The 14,680-nt window shown below is 42.0% G+C and overlaps 1 protein-coding gene across 3 annotated transcripts in view; it reads right to left on the reverse strand.

Moving 5' to 3' along the window:
• The window catches only part of LOC116043956 (la-related protein 4B), a 57,882-nt gene that overhangs the window by 18,566 nt on the left and 24,636 nt on the right, over positions 1 to 14,680 (reverse strand). For 2 of the 3 annotated variants that reach the window (XM_031290993.2, XM_031290991.2), the window contains exons 5-7: positions 9,301 to 9,382; positions 7,322 to 7,458; positions 4,602 to 4,705 (exon numbers count right to left, since the gene is read on the reverse strand). In XM_031290993.2, the coding sequence (XP_031146853.1) occupies positions 4,602 to 4,705; positions 7,322 to 7,458; positions 9,301 to 9,382 (323 nt within the window). The remainder of the gene's footprint in view (positions 1 to 4,601; positions 4,706 to 7,321; positions 7,459 to 9,300; positions 9,383 to 14,680) is intronic. The other variant, XM_031290992.2, reaches the window with a different exon arrangement.

Genomic DNA, 14,680 nt, shown 5'->3' on the forward strand with positions numbered 1-14,680 from the left:
ATAGCGATTAATCGCATATTTTAATCACATGATTAAAATTCTATTATTTTGCATTTCAGAACAGTTTTTAAGTACATATTAAAAATGGAAAGCAATTTTTACCAGTGTGTCTTGATTGGGAATCAAATGAATGCAAAGAAAGTTACTTTATGAACTTGACTTTAAGATTTGTATTTGTTTAGTATTTATTTACTGTAAACAAAAGAAAAATGTGTGAATCTGTCATTATTGCACAATTACTCCAAGTACCTAACTAAAAATCCCTATCCTTACTAGAGTCAATATAGTGTTTAGTAACTCCTAAATAATGTTGATTACTCACTGACGTCCAGTGATCACCGGTTAATGAGACAGCGTTTGCAGCACCTTGCAGCAGTTCCAGTGTGGCTGCTTTCTCCGTGTGGTACAGGCTGTGTATGGTGAAACTACTGTCCCCCTGGACGGCAACGAGACAGGTCAGAACATGCCAACCATAGTACGTCTTTAAGACCAGAGTCCTCTACGATGCTGACAGGTCTGCAGTTAGTTGCCACTCATTTCGCAAGAGCTGTAGTAATTTTTTTGGATTTGGTTTCATCCACAGGTCGGCAAGTAGGACTCTTTGCCTGAGCGGGTAGCATGCTAGCAGGTGGCATCAACCTGAGTGACGTTAATTAGCTCATAGGTAGTAGTTCAAGCTTGACGTGCTTCGGTGATATTTTAATCCGGCTTTACACAATGTGCATGTGGTTTTCGACTTGTCTACTGAGCCGTCCGGGAGTTTTGGAAAATAAAAAGCGCAATTCAGAATTGTGTTGCTGCTGTCTTTCTCCATCACGCCTGCAGCCTGCAGCAGCAGGATGTGTTACGAGAAGTATCGCAGCTTGATGATAAGTAACGGTGCTGCAAAGGGTCAAAATAGTAGCCTGTTAGGCACAACGCGAAGCCGAGTGAAGTGTAAAATAAATTCATAAATTCCGGCATGCGATTGAAAAAATTTAACGCGTTAATGCTGACAGCCCTATATATATATATATATATATATATATATATATATATATATATATATATAACACAATAAAGGAAAGGGAAAAAGCCAAACAGCATAATATGAGCACTTTAAAACATTACACGCTTGTGTAACATTTAGGAACTGAGTAATTCTGTGACTTAGATTTCAGGCTTGTTTTGTTTGAAAACAGAACTGAACTACATTCTCACTTGCCACACCTAATGAACACTGGACTCAAAAAAACATAATAAAAAAAGAGAGCACCCAAAACTCAATATGCCTGGGAAATTAACACCAGAATGTAGTTGCGTTGCATGCAGAGCTGCTGCATGTTTGTTTTTAAGAGCTATGGGTCAATTATCATTTCTAAATCCTGCTGTAAATAATTTAGTTGGCTCTGAATACTTCATGTGGCTGATACATTTTGTTATGTGCCTGTACTGCTGTTGATGCACAATAAATAAAGTAAATTAAATAACAACAATATTAGGTTTCCTCCCTTGATTTTGACCCCGTCATTGGTTCTGAATAGGCTTGCTGCGGCAGTCGGTGGTACACGGTTGTCGAGCATACGTCGATTACATTTCTTCCCCACTTTTTTTTTATAGAAAGAAAACCCCTTTTAAATGGGCTCATACAAATTTTTACCAATACATTTCAGGGACATTTTCATGACCATACGTTCCTCTGAAATGTCCGGGTATACATGAAAAATAAGGATAAAAATATACATCCTTAAATTAATGACAAGCTATATGGTGTCATACAAAAATCAACATGTATTCAACACTGAAACCAGTACGATGTTTACAGAATAAAATCTGTCAAACCCTGAGAACGCCATTATCTAGTCCTAATTGACAAATTTCTGGGAGGCAACGATATTTGAAAAATAAATAAGTAAATAAAAGTGTCCAGTAACAGACATTAACTTCAAAAGGCAGCAGTATCAGAGAGAAACCGTTTTTTGGAATACAAGATTTTGTAACCAAGATTTTTTCTTTCCCTCTATGCAGGAAGAACCCTGCATTTCACTTTGGCTCCAACAATGGGAGGAGTTCAGCTCTATTGAATCAATAAAAACATTCAACTGCACATTACAAACATTCAGCAGAGAATTTGCAAATCAAAAAAAAGTTCCATCTGCAGCTCCATTAATCAAATGATCATTAACGTACCATTTTATGGCCTGCGCCTTTAACGGTGACACAAATGAATACAACAATGTAAAATGTAAGAGATACTGCAGAGCTGAAAATGTACCGCTGGGACAACCCTCTTTAACTCAGAGTCTGTCCAACTGAAAATGTGCTGTCATGCTGAGGCAGATAAGCATTATTGCAAATATTCTACAGCTCGACTACGGCCGTAGCAGGAAAAGGCTTCAGAATGACATTAGACTTCCTAAAAATCTGCACTGTAGCGTTGGTGAGACCTGTGCTGTGGCTGCATTAGTGGAAAAAGAAGGACGGCCTGTGCCTCTATATTGAAATCCTGACCGGGTGAAGGGAACCACAGATGAGACGTTTAACTTGGATGTATGAATGCAGGATGGGCTCCATTCTCTCGACGCCATCCTGCAGTCATTCAACCGATTCTATTATACAGATGGTGTTCTGCAGACTAAATAGCCTCTGGATTCCACATGCATCACCGAGACCTAGGATTGGGCAAGCTACTGATATTAGCTACAACCAATGATGCATTCGAAATTCTGTTTTTTTTTTTTTTAAGATTCTTTTTTTGGCCATTTTTAGGCCTTTATTTTCACAGGACGGCTGAAGACATGAAAGGGGAGAGAGAGGGGGAATGACATGCAGCAAATGACTGCAGGTCGGAGTCCAACCCGCGGCCGCTGCGGCGAGGAGTAAACCTCTATATACAGTATGTGCGCCCGCTCTACCAACTGAGCTAACCCGGCCACCAATTCTGTTTTTTTTTTTTTTTTTTTTTTTTTTTTTTTAATTATTCTGGATTCATAAAAATGGCTAATTGGTGCATGTAAAAGCAGTTACACACCGGGCCGATAATCGGCCGTTGGACAGTCTGGCGAGGTCGGTGACTCGAGTCTGTTCGGTGTGTTCCGTGCCGTCGTCCGTTGGAGGAGCCGTCGGCCTTCATTTTGGCCGACCTGACATGCTCAGTCGGAGACAGGGCCGTCGGGACTCACCCGGAAATGGCGAGCGGGATGAGCGTGACTAAGCTTCTCAAAATCTGACGAAAATCTTTTAAACTGACCTTTGTTGATCTGAAATGAAGACAGATTCAGCAACTGCACGGCCTATTTCTCGCTTAAAATGTTTTCACAAACACGTTTCGGTGAACTATTTTAGTACGATATAAGATCGTAATCTGAATGAGTCGCCGGTAATGGCCGTTCGAAAAATCCAAAATCCGGAAGCAGCAGCCAGATCCACGTGACGCGTTCGTCCAATCAGCTGCCGGTTTTCATTTTTTGGGCGACAATACAGATTAGCGCTGCCTGCTGTTATGGAGACGTATTACGTCTCGTCTCTTCGGTGTGTTCTGAGGAACTTTTTTGACCAACTCGGGGAGACTGATCAGTCCAACTGCCTTTCCTGCCAACGGTCGGCCGTCTGGTTGGTGTGTAACTGCCATAAGAGCCTGCCTCTCTTAGTTATGCTATTATAACTCTAGACTGCTGGGGGAAGCTCCTTCCAAGGACACAATGAGCTGCTCCCTCTTCTCTCTTTTCACTTGTCTCCTTTTGTGTGCATCTTAGTCCCAGAAATGCCTGTTACTAACCTAGCTCTGGGGAGTTTTCTCCCCGGAGTCCCTTTGCTTCTTCTTCACCCAGAACATCGCCTTGGAATTGGGTGGCACCTACACCGGGGTCCTGGGTGCAGCTGACGCTATGGACTTACTACACCCTGCTACGCTCTGCGATTCCCCACAGTGTCCGACTGCGTCCTGCCGCGTCCAACCGCGTCCACCCAGGCTGCTGTGCCACACCACACCCCGTAACGCCCTGCTGTACCCTACTATGACATGAACTACTACGACTACCATTGTGATCACTGTTTCACTATCTTTATTATGACTATTATTGCCACCATTCACCACTCCCCCAACTGGTGCCGTCAGACACCGCCTACCAAGAGTCTGGGTCTGTCCGAGGTTTCTTCCTAACAAAAAAGGGAGTTTTTCCTCGCCACTGTCGCAATAGCTACTGCTAATGCTTGCTCTTGAGGCAACCACTGTAATAGTTGGGGCTTCGTAAACTACAGAGTTTGGTCTAGACCTACTCTATCTGTAAAGTGTCTCGAGATAACTCTTGTTATGATTTGATACTATAAATAAAATTGAATTGAAATTGAATTGAATAAGAAAACTAAATAACCAGATAAGCAGAGACGACATTTTAAGTTAAGTTTAAACACCACACAAGTGTAATTTCAGCTCTAATTTGTGTCACATACGGTTGTAACTTGAAAATGAAAAATAAATATCAGGATGATCTAGTTGAAGACATACCAAGAAACGTGACTAGACCGTGAAGTCAAACTATCAATCGCACATCCAGACATGTTTGGTACCTTCAACGCACATATGTTATGACATTATGTTACACCACGCGACATCCACTGACCTCTATAGGCGTGCTCTCAGGAACCTCCCTGAGGATCACGATGCAGCGGTTCTGATTGGGCCGCACCTTCTCCCCCTTCTCATCCACTTGGACCAATGGCAGAGCTGGAGATTAGAACGACAGAAAGGCATTTACAGATTTTGGTTGGAATTAAAAACAAAAGAAAAAACACACACTGACCGTCTTTTAACCTTGAACTCCTTACTCTTAGGGCCTTTTCACACCTGAAAGTAAGTCCGAACCAAGGTCTACTCTTCCTAGGTGGCATTGTTTGCTCGAGTTTCGTGCAATCAGTCAATTCTGCCGGTGAGCTCAGCTGTCACACGCCTCGCCTCTCGCCCCACCAAGGTCCTAGTTTTTGTTACATTTTATACATTCGATCCAGCACTAAAGAACCATACATGACATACAGGGCTCAGTGTAAGTGAATACACCCATGCTAAAGTTGACTAAAAAGAGGAATAAAAAAAAAAAAAAAACATCTTTTGGAAATTGATCTTAATGCCTCAATTTAAAAAATGAGGAAAAATCCAACCTTTAAGGACACCAATTTTCTTTGTGAATGAATAATGTATCGTAAATAAATAAATGTTCTTCCTTAAAATACAGGGGGCATAAGTAAGTACACCCCTATGTTAAATTCCCATAGAGGCAGGCAGATTTTTATTTTTAAAGGCCAGTTATTTCATGGATCCAGGATACTATACATCCTGATAAAGTTCCCTTGGCCTTTGGAATTAAAATAGCCCCACATCATCACATACCCTTCACCATACCTAGAGACTGGCATGGGGTACTTTCCATAAAATCATCTCTCAATTCAAATCAAACCAGCTATTAGGCTAATTGTAATAAAACCATGCCAATCTCTAGGTATGGTGAAGGGTATGTGATGATGTGGGGCTATTTTAATTGCAAAGGCCAAGGGAACTTTATCAGGATGTATAGTATCCTGGATCCATGAAATAACTGGCCTTTAAAAATGCCCCCTGTATTTTAAGGAACAACATTTATTTATTTACGATACATTATTCATTCACAAAGAAAATTGGTGTCCTTAAAGATTGGATTTTTCCTATTTTTTTTAAATTAAGGCATTAAGATCAATTTCCAAAAGATGATTTTTTTATTCCTCTTTTTAGTCAACTTTAGCATGGGTGGGAGCTGAGTCTCCTGATACTTGTACATTTACTACCCACTTAACAACTTAAAAACTAGTTTCTTCTCAGCTCCAATCGCCAACAATTGCCCGACCACACACTTGCTATGTACACACTAAGCGCTGAGCCACCCTCCGTGTAGGGTGTTCCCTACTCTCGTAACATGACGATAGCCTGCCCAAACTTCCTGTAATTGGTCCGAAAGTCCTTACCTTGCACGGCAGCTGGATTTTCGCGATATCAATATCACATGAAAATCCATCTGGTCAGGCTTCAGAGTAGCGCTTTTGTGTCCGAACAGCAGCGGACCGAACCAATCAGCGTCCGGTGAGGAAACAAACCGGACCTAGTTAAAATTGTATCCGTTGTCAAGGGGAGGTTTTACACCTGTAATTTTGATTTCGGATCACACTGAAAAGTCAGAAAGCCCGGACTAAACAAGGTAGGTGAGAAAGCACCCTTAGTCTTTTAAGGCGCTGACACACCAACCCGATTATCGGCCGTCGGACAGTCTGGCGAGGTCGGTGACCCGAGTCTGTATGGTGTGTTCCGTGCCATCGGCGTTCGTTTGGGCCGATTTGACTTGTTGAATCGGCCAGTCGCACTCAATGACCAATTACCTGAAATGACGAGCGGGATGAGCGTGATGAACGCCTCTCAAAATCTGATGAAAATCTTTTAAACTGTCTTTTGTTGATCTGAAATGAAGACGTATTCAGCAACTGCACGGCCTATTTCTCTCTTAAAAATGTTTTCAGAAACGCGTTTTGGTGAACTATTTTCATAAAATACGAGATCGTATTCCGAACGAGCCGCCATTTACGGTCTGGCTTTGAAATTCGGGAGAAGCCAGACCCACGTGACGCGTTCGTCCAATCAGCTGCCGGTTTAAATTTTGTTTTTTTGGCCGACAATACAGATTAGCGCCGCCTGCTGTTATGGAGACGTATTACGTCTCGCGCACGCGCAGAACGTACGCTCAAGTCGGCGTCGCTTCGGTGTGTTCTGAGGCACTTTTTTTGACCCACTCGGGGAGACTGATCGGTCCGACTGCCTTTTCGGCCGACGGTCGGCCGTCGGGTCGGTGTGTCAGAGCCTTTAAACTGTAAAGTGTCCGTGAGTGTTAACCTGGATGCCTCAAACCTAAGTGAAAAAGATGAAAAACTTATATATGAGGCCTAACAGCAGCACAAATAAGTTACAGTTTGTTTATCCTGACACCGTGCCATAAAATAAGAGCGCCGCTTCAAGCCAGACAGGATCAATTTATGTAGTGAATTAAGTATGTGGATAAATCAAAACACAAGCAGGTATGACTCTGCTGAATGCACTTTAACAGCCTCTCCTGGGAAATCAACCCGACCACATGCTGAAGGAGAAAAAAAAAATAAAATAAATAAAAATAATTCCCCGAGCCTGGTAGGTTTGTCTGGTTTTACAGCCTCCAGAGCAGGTAAGCAACAACATCATTAAAAGTCCTGTTTCACTCCCATTCTACCCGCCAACTAGAATCCTAAAAATGGATAACAAGGCAAACAATTAACCCCAAGTTTGACTCACATCGTAAAATGTCCACGATCAGCTCCACGTCCGTGCTGAGCTTTTTGACGTGGTCCAGGTTGGCCACCGTTACAATTGGCACATATTGGTCGCTGTCCATCTGGGAGATGAGGTACATGTCACTGGCCAGATTCTCCCTGATGGTAAGAGAAGAGCCAGAGGCGGTTAGCTCCGGTGACACACGTGCCAACGTGAAATCAAACCTTTATTTACACAGATTACGTTGACTGCACTTCTCCGATTACCACCTGCAGTGTCCTCACCTCAGAGGTGTCACGTTAAACCGCACTCTACGTCTACTGAGCATTAAGCCGCCTTGTTTGGGAAACCCAAAAGGTGACAAATACGGGAATGTGAACCAGTGCTCTTCTGGCCACCAGTGAAACTCTTGTACTTCAGATACTTCAGTCCACAGCTGTTGCACGCCTGGCTGCGTTATTTATGCAACTGTGAACCAAGTTTGTTTTCAAAGGAAATGTTACGTAGATGTTCATGGTTTCACTTTCTAGAAACATTTTTCTAAGTATTTCATAAGCAAACGTTCTGTCCTCCTGGTCTTTGTCTCTCCTGTCTGTCTCCTGGCTGCCAATTTGGTTCGGTTAGTCGTCGTTTTTTTTTTTGTGGAGAAGCTACCAGAACAGTAAACTATACTTGATGACAAGTTGATCCAAGTTTATGAAGAGGGGAGGAGAAAAAAAAAAAGCCACCACCACAGAGGCCTTCGACAGTATGATATAAAGCCTTCATTTAGACCACGCCTGACACACACACACACACACACACACACACACACAGAGAGAGAGAGAGAGAGAGGGAGGGAGACAACTGTGCTTCTAGTTGATTAGTCTTCATGAAATGAATACTGTGCCACTTAACTTTAATTTGATCTGGTAATGGATTGTTAGCAAACACAGCTAATAACATACACGGAAGCACTGCTCATGGAACAATTCTCTCTCTCTCTCTCTCATAAAAATCTACCTGCGGGTACTGAACAGTACACACTGCCTCATAATTAGTCGAAGGTGCACATGTTTACTTTCATAATTCTAATTTCATAATTAAATAGGTTTTACATTTTTATAGCTGCTACAGGATACATATCTGATCTGTAAATCACCTGCCCTGTGTTCTCTTGAGAAAATATTCAGAAGGCAAAAGGAAGAAATTTCATTTTATATTTTTTCGTTTAGTTTTTGTGATGCTATCGCGGTGACAAAATCTGCCCACAGGAAGACATGAACAGTACTCCACCCACCCACCCACACACACACACATCCACCCACCCACACACACCAACACACACCCCCACGGGGGGAAAGGTGCACTGCTAACGTCAGCTGCAGTCCAATTAGATAATTAGCTGCAGCACATGAACTGACATTTCCCCTAAAACCTTTATTCTTCCTGTTAATAATACAAACATGTACTGTATTGGGTTACTTATTAACATTGATGATAAAAAACATTTAAGGAGTTATAATAACCAGAGAGGGGGAAAGAATCCACCAAGTCATCCATAAGAGCCTTTCTTCTCAGGTCCCAGTGTTCTTTAATGATCACTTAAGAGCGGACATTTTTCTTGCTGTGGCTCAATTTAAGTGCTCCCCCCCCCCATTAACAAGTGTAAAACAGCTGCTGGACAACAATAGAAGTAGTGTTGTTGTTGTACATCAAAGGAATTCCTGAACAATTTGCGGTTTAGTATCTTATTTTCTCCTTCCTTCCTCTGTCCCATTGTAGGGAAAATGAGAATTGAGAATTTCTTTTTTAAAACGGGTTGACATTGCTCATCCAAAGAAAAGAACTACCAGTCATACACAATGACTACAATCTATAATTTAGAGAACGTGAATGATTAACCTCACCATTCAGTGCCTTGGTTTCCGAGAAAAACTATTTGCTGAAACCTCCGTGTAAGCAAACCCACTCCGTGTCAACCATACGGCCAGCGCCTCGTTAGAGATTATTGAACTCACCGGGAAAGACAGAACTCCAAGGTCTTCTTCAGGTGCTCCCTCAAGCCCTCCTGGGGACTCTCCTGTGGGGGATCGCTGCCTGCTGACACACAGGTGGAAGTGGTTGGGTAAATTAAAGAGCACCTTAACTAGTCCCTGACCCTGGGAGCAAAACATTCAATTAAAACCAGAGAAATGCAAGGCTGAAAAAGATAAATAAACTGAATTTAAAGCAGGATGAGGAAGAGCAGAGCCGCAGAACATTTCAAGGATTACTTACTATTAAGAAGTGCACACACAAAAGTGTATTTATACACAAAACATGCAACATGCTTGTTAGTACTTTAACAAAAACCCCAACCAGTGTAATTTCAGGTTAACCACCTTTGTTTTTTAAGCAAATTTACTAGGGCTGTCAGCACTGACGCGTTAATATATCTTTTAATCGCATTTATCGCATGCCGCCATTTATTAATTTATTTTACACTTCACTCGGCTTCGCGTCGTGCCTAACAGGCTACTACTTTGACCCTTTGCAGCACCGTTACTTATCATCAAGCTGCCATACTTCCTCGTAACACATCCTGCTGCTGCAGGCGTGATGGAGAAAGACAGCAGCAATAACTCTGAATGGAGCTTTTTATTTTCCAAAACTCCCGGACGGCTCGTAGACAAGTCAAAAGCCATATGCACGTTGTGTAAAGCCGAATTCAAATATAACCGAAGCACGTCAAGCTTGAGCTACCACCTACGGAGCTAAGCATATAGTTCAGTTAACGTGACTCAGAGTCAGGTTGATGCTAGCGGGCTCAGGCAAAGTACTATTTTGGAGACTGCTAGTTGCCGACCTGTGGATGAAACCAAATCCCCCAAAAAAAAATTCTTGCAAAATGGGTGAAATAATATACAAAATACAAATCTTAAAGTCAAGTTCATAAAGTTACTTTCTTTGCATTCATTTGATTCCCAATCAAGATACACTTGTAAGAATTGCTTTCCATTGTTAATATGTACTTAACTGTTCCGAAATGCAAAATAATAGAATTTTAATCATGTGATAAAACATGCGATTAATCGTGATTAACTATAGAAATTCAGCGATTAACCGCGATTAAGAAAAAAAAGGGAAAAGTTCAATGAGAATCAGGGTTTCCCGCAGCACTTTGCAGTTAAGGCGGCCGCCTTAACACACGCATGCCGCCTTAACTAAGTCTTCAAAAAAAAAAAATCCGCCATGTTACTCTGTCCTGTTTGAGTGGCTGTAATGTACTGTTGCATCAACACAGTCTGTAGGAAACAAGGTAACGGCGAGTTGTCAAGATACCACCAATCACAATGGAAAGAGCATTTGCTGGCGGTGAGTGTAACTGTCATTTATTCACATTTAAAGGGATAAATCGCCATTTCACCGTCGTAGTTTCTCAACAAATGTGTGGCCAGCTGGGGCATTCCCGGGCAGAGACGGGGTGAGTGGACTTCTCGGAGCGTTGGCATACGGCAGGCAGAGAGCATTTATATATGCATCTCTGTCCTGTTCTTCACATCAGTGAGGCTTTCTTCTCTTGTTTCAACGAAGTGAAAACATGACGAAGTGACTGGAACTATCCATCACCTCTCGCGCGTGGATTCTCAACGTCCCGGCTGCCGCCCGGTCTTTGAGACACAGCCGTTGTCGGTTTGTTTTAATCAATACATGCGGTTCACAATACACGGTTAGTTAGCGTAGTTAACACTACACACAGTGAAATGACGTGTCCTGTTTTTATTTCACGCATGCCATCTGCTTGAGTGAGTGAAGCTATGGGCTGAGCTCTGTTATCTCACAGCTGTTGGTTTTGGAGAGCGTGTCACGGAGGAAATGGGAGCAATGCCAGTAAAACTTTTTTTAAATAGTTTAATGAGCTTAACATTGCACATTGCAACTGTTATTTTAAAAAGCTGGTTATTTATTAATTATATCATTATTGCCCACCCCCGTCAGATGGCAACCCTACCACCTTAACTAACAAATTTTCTGCGGGAAACCCTGAGAATTAAACCGGGTCCAAGACTTAAACAAGGAACGGTTCTTGTAACTCACTACTGCAATACCCAGGGTGTAGGGCTGCACGATATTGGGGAAAAACTGACAGTGATATTTTTTTCCCCCTGCAATATATATTGCAATATGAAAAAAATGACAAAAAAAAAAAATGACAAATATGAAATAACTTTAAATAAATAATGCTTTACAAACACCAAAGCAAGTAAGCGCTGTGACTACTCTTCTGAAGAGATTTTGGAGAGGGACATTAGATGGTTAAATACACTGGTTGACTGACATGACACCATTGTATTAATATAATACTATCAATCCAGGCTAAAGTGAATGATATTAATAATGCATGCATGTTGCTTCCTCTAAATTTCAGGTTGTAGTCGACGGGGGCCTGCTTTGGTTGTTTGATACATTGATCAACACTGATTGTGATTGGTGGTTTCCCGTGCATGCAGAGCCTACATGTCACGCACTAGCAACAAACTGTGTATCCAAGAGCACTTCAATCAGTGGAAATTACATTATATCAGACACAGACTGCTGTTGTAGATTAGTGTTACGTTTCCATCGTCGCGGCTAGTAACCATAATGTTAGTTGGGACAGACGCCTTGTTTCTTAAAGCCTACTACACACCGAGCCGATAATCGGCCCTCGGACAGTCTGGCGAGGTCAGTGACTCGAGTCTGTTCGGTGTGTTCCGTGCCGTTGTCCGTCCGAGGTGCCGTCGACCTTCATTTTGGCCGATTTGACATGTATAATCGGCGGGGCGGACACTGCTGGCAGTCGGACTCTAATGACCCATCTGATTGGTAGGGATGAGCGTGACTAGAGTCACTAAAATCTTTTAAACTGACCTTTGTTGATCTGAAATGAAGACAGATTCAGCAACTGCACGGCCTATTTCTCGCTTAAAATGTTTTCAGAAACACGTTTCGGTGAACTATTTTAGTCCAATATGAGATCGTATTCTGAACGAGCCGCCATGACTTTGAACTTGAATTTCCGGAGAAACCAGAACCACGTGACGCGTTTGTCCAATCAGCTGCCGGTTTTCATTTTTGGGCGACAATACAGATTAGCGCCGCCTGCTGTTATGGAGACGTATTACGTCCCGTCTCTTCGGTGTGTTCTGAGGCACTTTTTTGACAACTCGGGGAGACTGATCAGTCCAACTGCCTTTTCTGCCGAGGGTCGGCCGTCTGGTCTGTGTGTCTGGGCCTTTAGGCTAACTTTATTAGCGTTAGCCTAGCTGGTAGCAGCTTTCTGCGGTGAAAAATGTCCAGGAGACGTCGTGATTACGTTGCATTAATCAGGTGATTTAGTTTCTCTTTGCAGCGTACGTAAAAAACTGGACTTCTGTAGCTTCACTACCCATGGAAAAGTATGTGCATCACTGTGTCGGCGGCAGCTGCCGCTTACGGTACTTTTCTACACACGGAGAGACTCATATCCCACAAACCCCGTCGGACTAACGTTCCGTCACATACACACGCTGCCCACATGGCCACCTGTCTTAAAGGGGAAGGGTCGGCCGGTAACGATCATGTAAAAGGAGAACGGTGAAAGTTCACTTTTCTATCAAGCCGCAAAGAAGTTGTAGCGTCAACATCGCAACGTCCTGCGATGTGACTATGTTTACAATATTTACCAAATCAATGGGGAAACATCTTGAAAACCAATCATATCTTTAAAATCGGAGTAAAATATATATCATTTGATTACATTTTTACTTGTTTTTTTTGTTTAGATTTTTGGGGAATTTTAGGCCTTATTTATAGACAGCTGAATACATGAAAGGGGGGAGGGGAGGAGATGACATGCAGCAAAGGGCCACAGGTCGGAGTCGAACCCCCGGCCGCTGTGTCGAGGAGTAAACCTCTGTATAAGGGCACGCTCTAGCAGGTGAGCTACCCAGGCGCCCACATTTTTATTTGTTTAAGAAATCAATTTAGCCGTCTTATTCTGAAGCACAGCTTTCGGAGCTGTACTAGTGGCTCATATACACATTGGAGTCTCTCTAATCATTTGCCAGCCTCCATAGACCAATCAGAGCTCAGGTTAATCGGCAGCGGATCATTGAGTGGGGGTGGAATCTCTGAAAACAATTGCACTTGCACAATGTTTTATAACCTTTGCGGACACTACGCCTCCCTTCAGCTTTGGGGGTGGTGTTGACGTTTCGTTCAGGTGGACGGCATTTGGAGACAAATGTCTCGTCACGGATATGGTCTGCTACTGGTCTATTAAACTTTAATGCTGCCATAAATAAAACAAACGACAAAAAGCTCTTAAGCGGTCACTGTATGCTTCAAGTCTATAAACTCTGCTACTTGAGACGGAGCACAGATCTTAACAACATGATCCCATTTCATCCCAATCGCTAAGAAAATAAAAGAGACATTACTGCTCAACAGGAGATTTACTACTCGGTACTTTGAAAGCACCTTGACACAAAAAATAAATCAATCACTTGCATCTTTAAAATCACATTGAATTAAGGCTGCACAATATTGTTTTTTTTATCGTCCTCACGATATCAACTCGCGCATAAACAAAAAAATAATCAGTAGAAAACTGCACTTTAAAATATAACTCACTTTTTTTAGTGGCGCCTTTTATATTTAATTCAATGTTCAATTTGTTCAATACAATAATGTTGAAATGATTTGATTTCAACCAGCAGTTTGTTGTATTTCAGCAGAATACTGAAAGCAGCAGAACTGAGAACGCTTTAATATGTTTATTTATTGTTAAGTAATATCGTTATCGCGATTTTTTAAAGCCCTAAAAACTATATCACATTAATAAAAATGGAAAAATTTGATTTTATCTTTTTACTTCAGCAGCCGCAAACCACACAGTAACATAAATCCTGTTTGATTTACTGAAAACCTACACAGCCACATGACATTTTGGTCCAGGTATTGATTAATAAACCATTAAACTAATTATTGTCCAGTTGTCCCTGACCGGGGTTGGGCATCGTTTGGATTTTAACAATTCGGATTCCAATTCCTCCTTTAGATTCCGGTTCTCATCGATTCTCGATTCCGATTCTTTGAGGGGTGGAGTTGAAACGGGTCACATGTCTATTTCACAGATGAGGACATTTTTATTTTTATTCAGTGGTGATTTACAGTTTTACCGGGCTTTTTCCAACATCAAATTAATCCGCACTTTAGAGCGCCGCTTACTGTGCTCCATGGCTGCAACACAATAAGCTTCAATCAGTCTGATTAGGTCTGAATGGCCCAAAAAATGCTTTTCCTTGTTTTCTATTTACTTTTTTTCTTCATTTTTGGACATATTAACATTATGTACCTCTTTTGATATATTTTAAAAGGCCCCCCCCATTTTTGAGA

The sequence above is a fragment of the Sander lucioperca genome, chromosome 9, assembly GCF_008315115.2.
Source record: "Sander lucioperca isolate FBNREF2018 chromosome 9, SLUC_FBN_1.2, whole genome shotgun sequence".
Taxonomy (NCBI): domain Eukaryota; kingdom Metazoa; phylum Chordata; class Actinopteri; order Perciformes; family Percidae; genus Sander; species Sander lucioperca.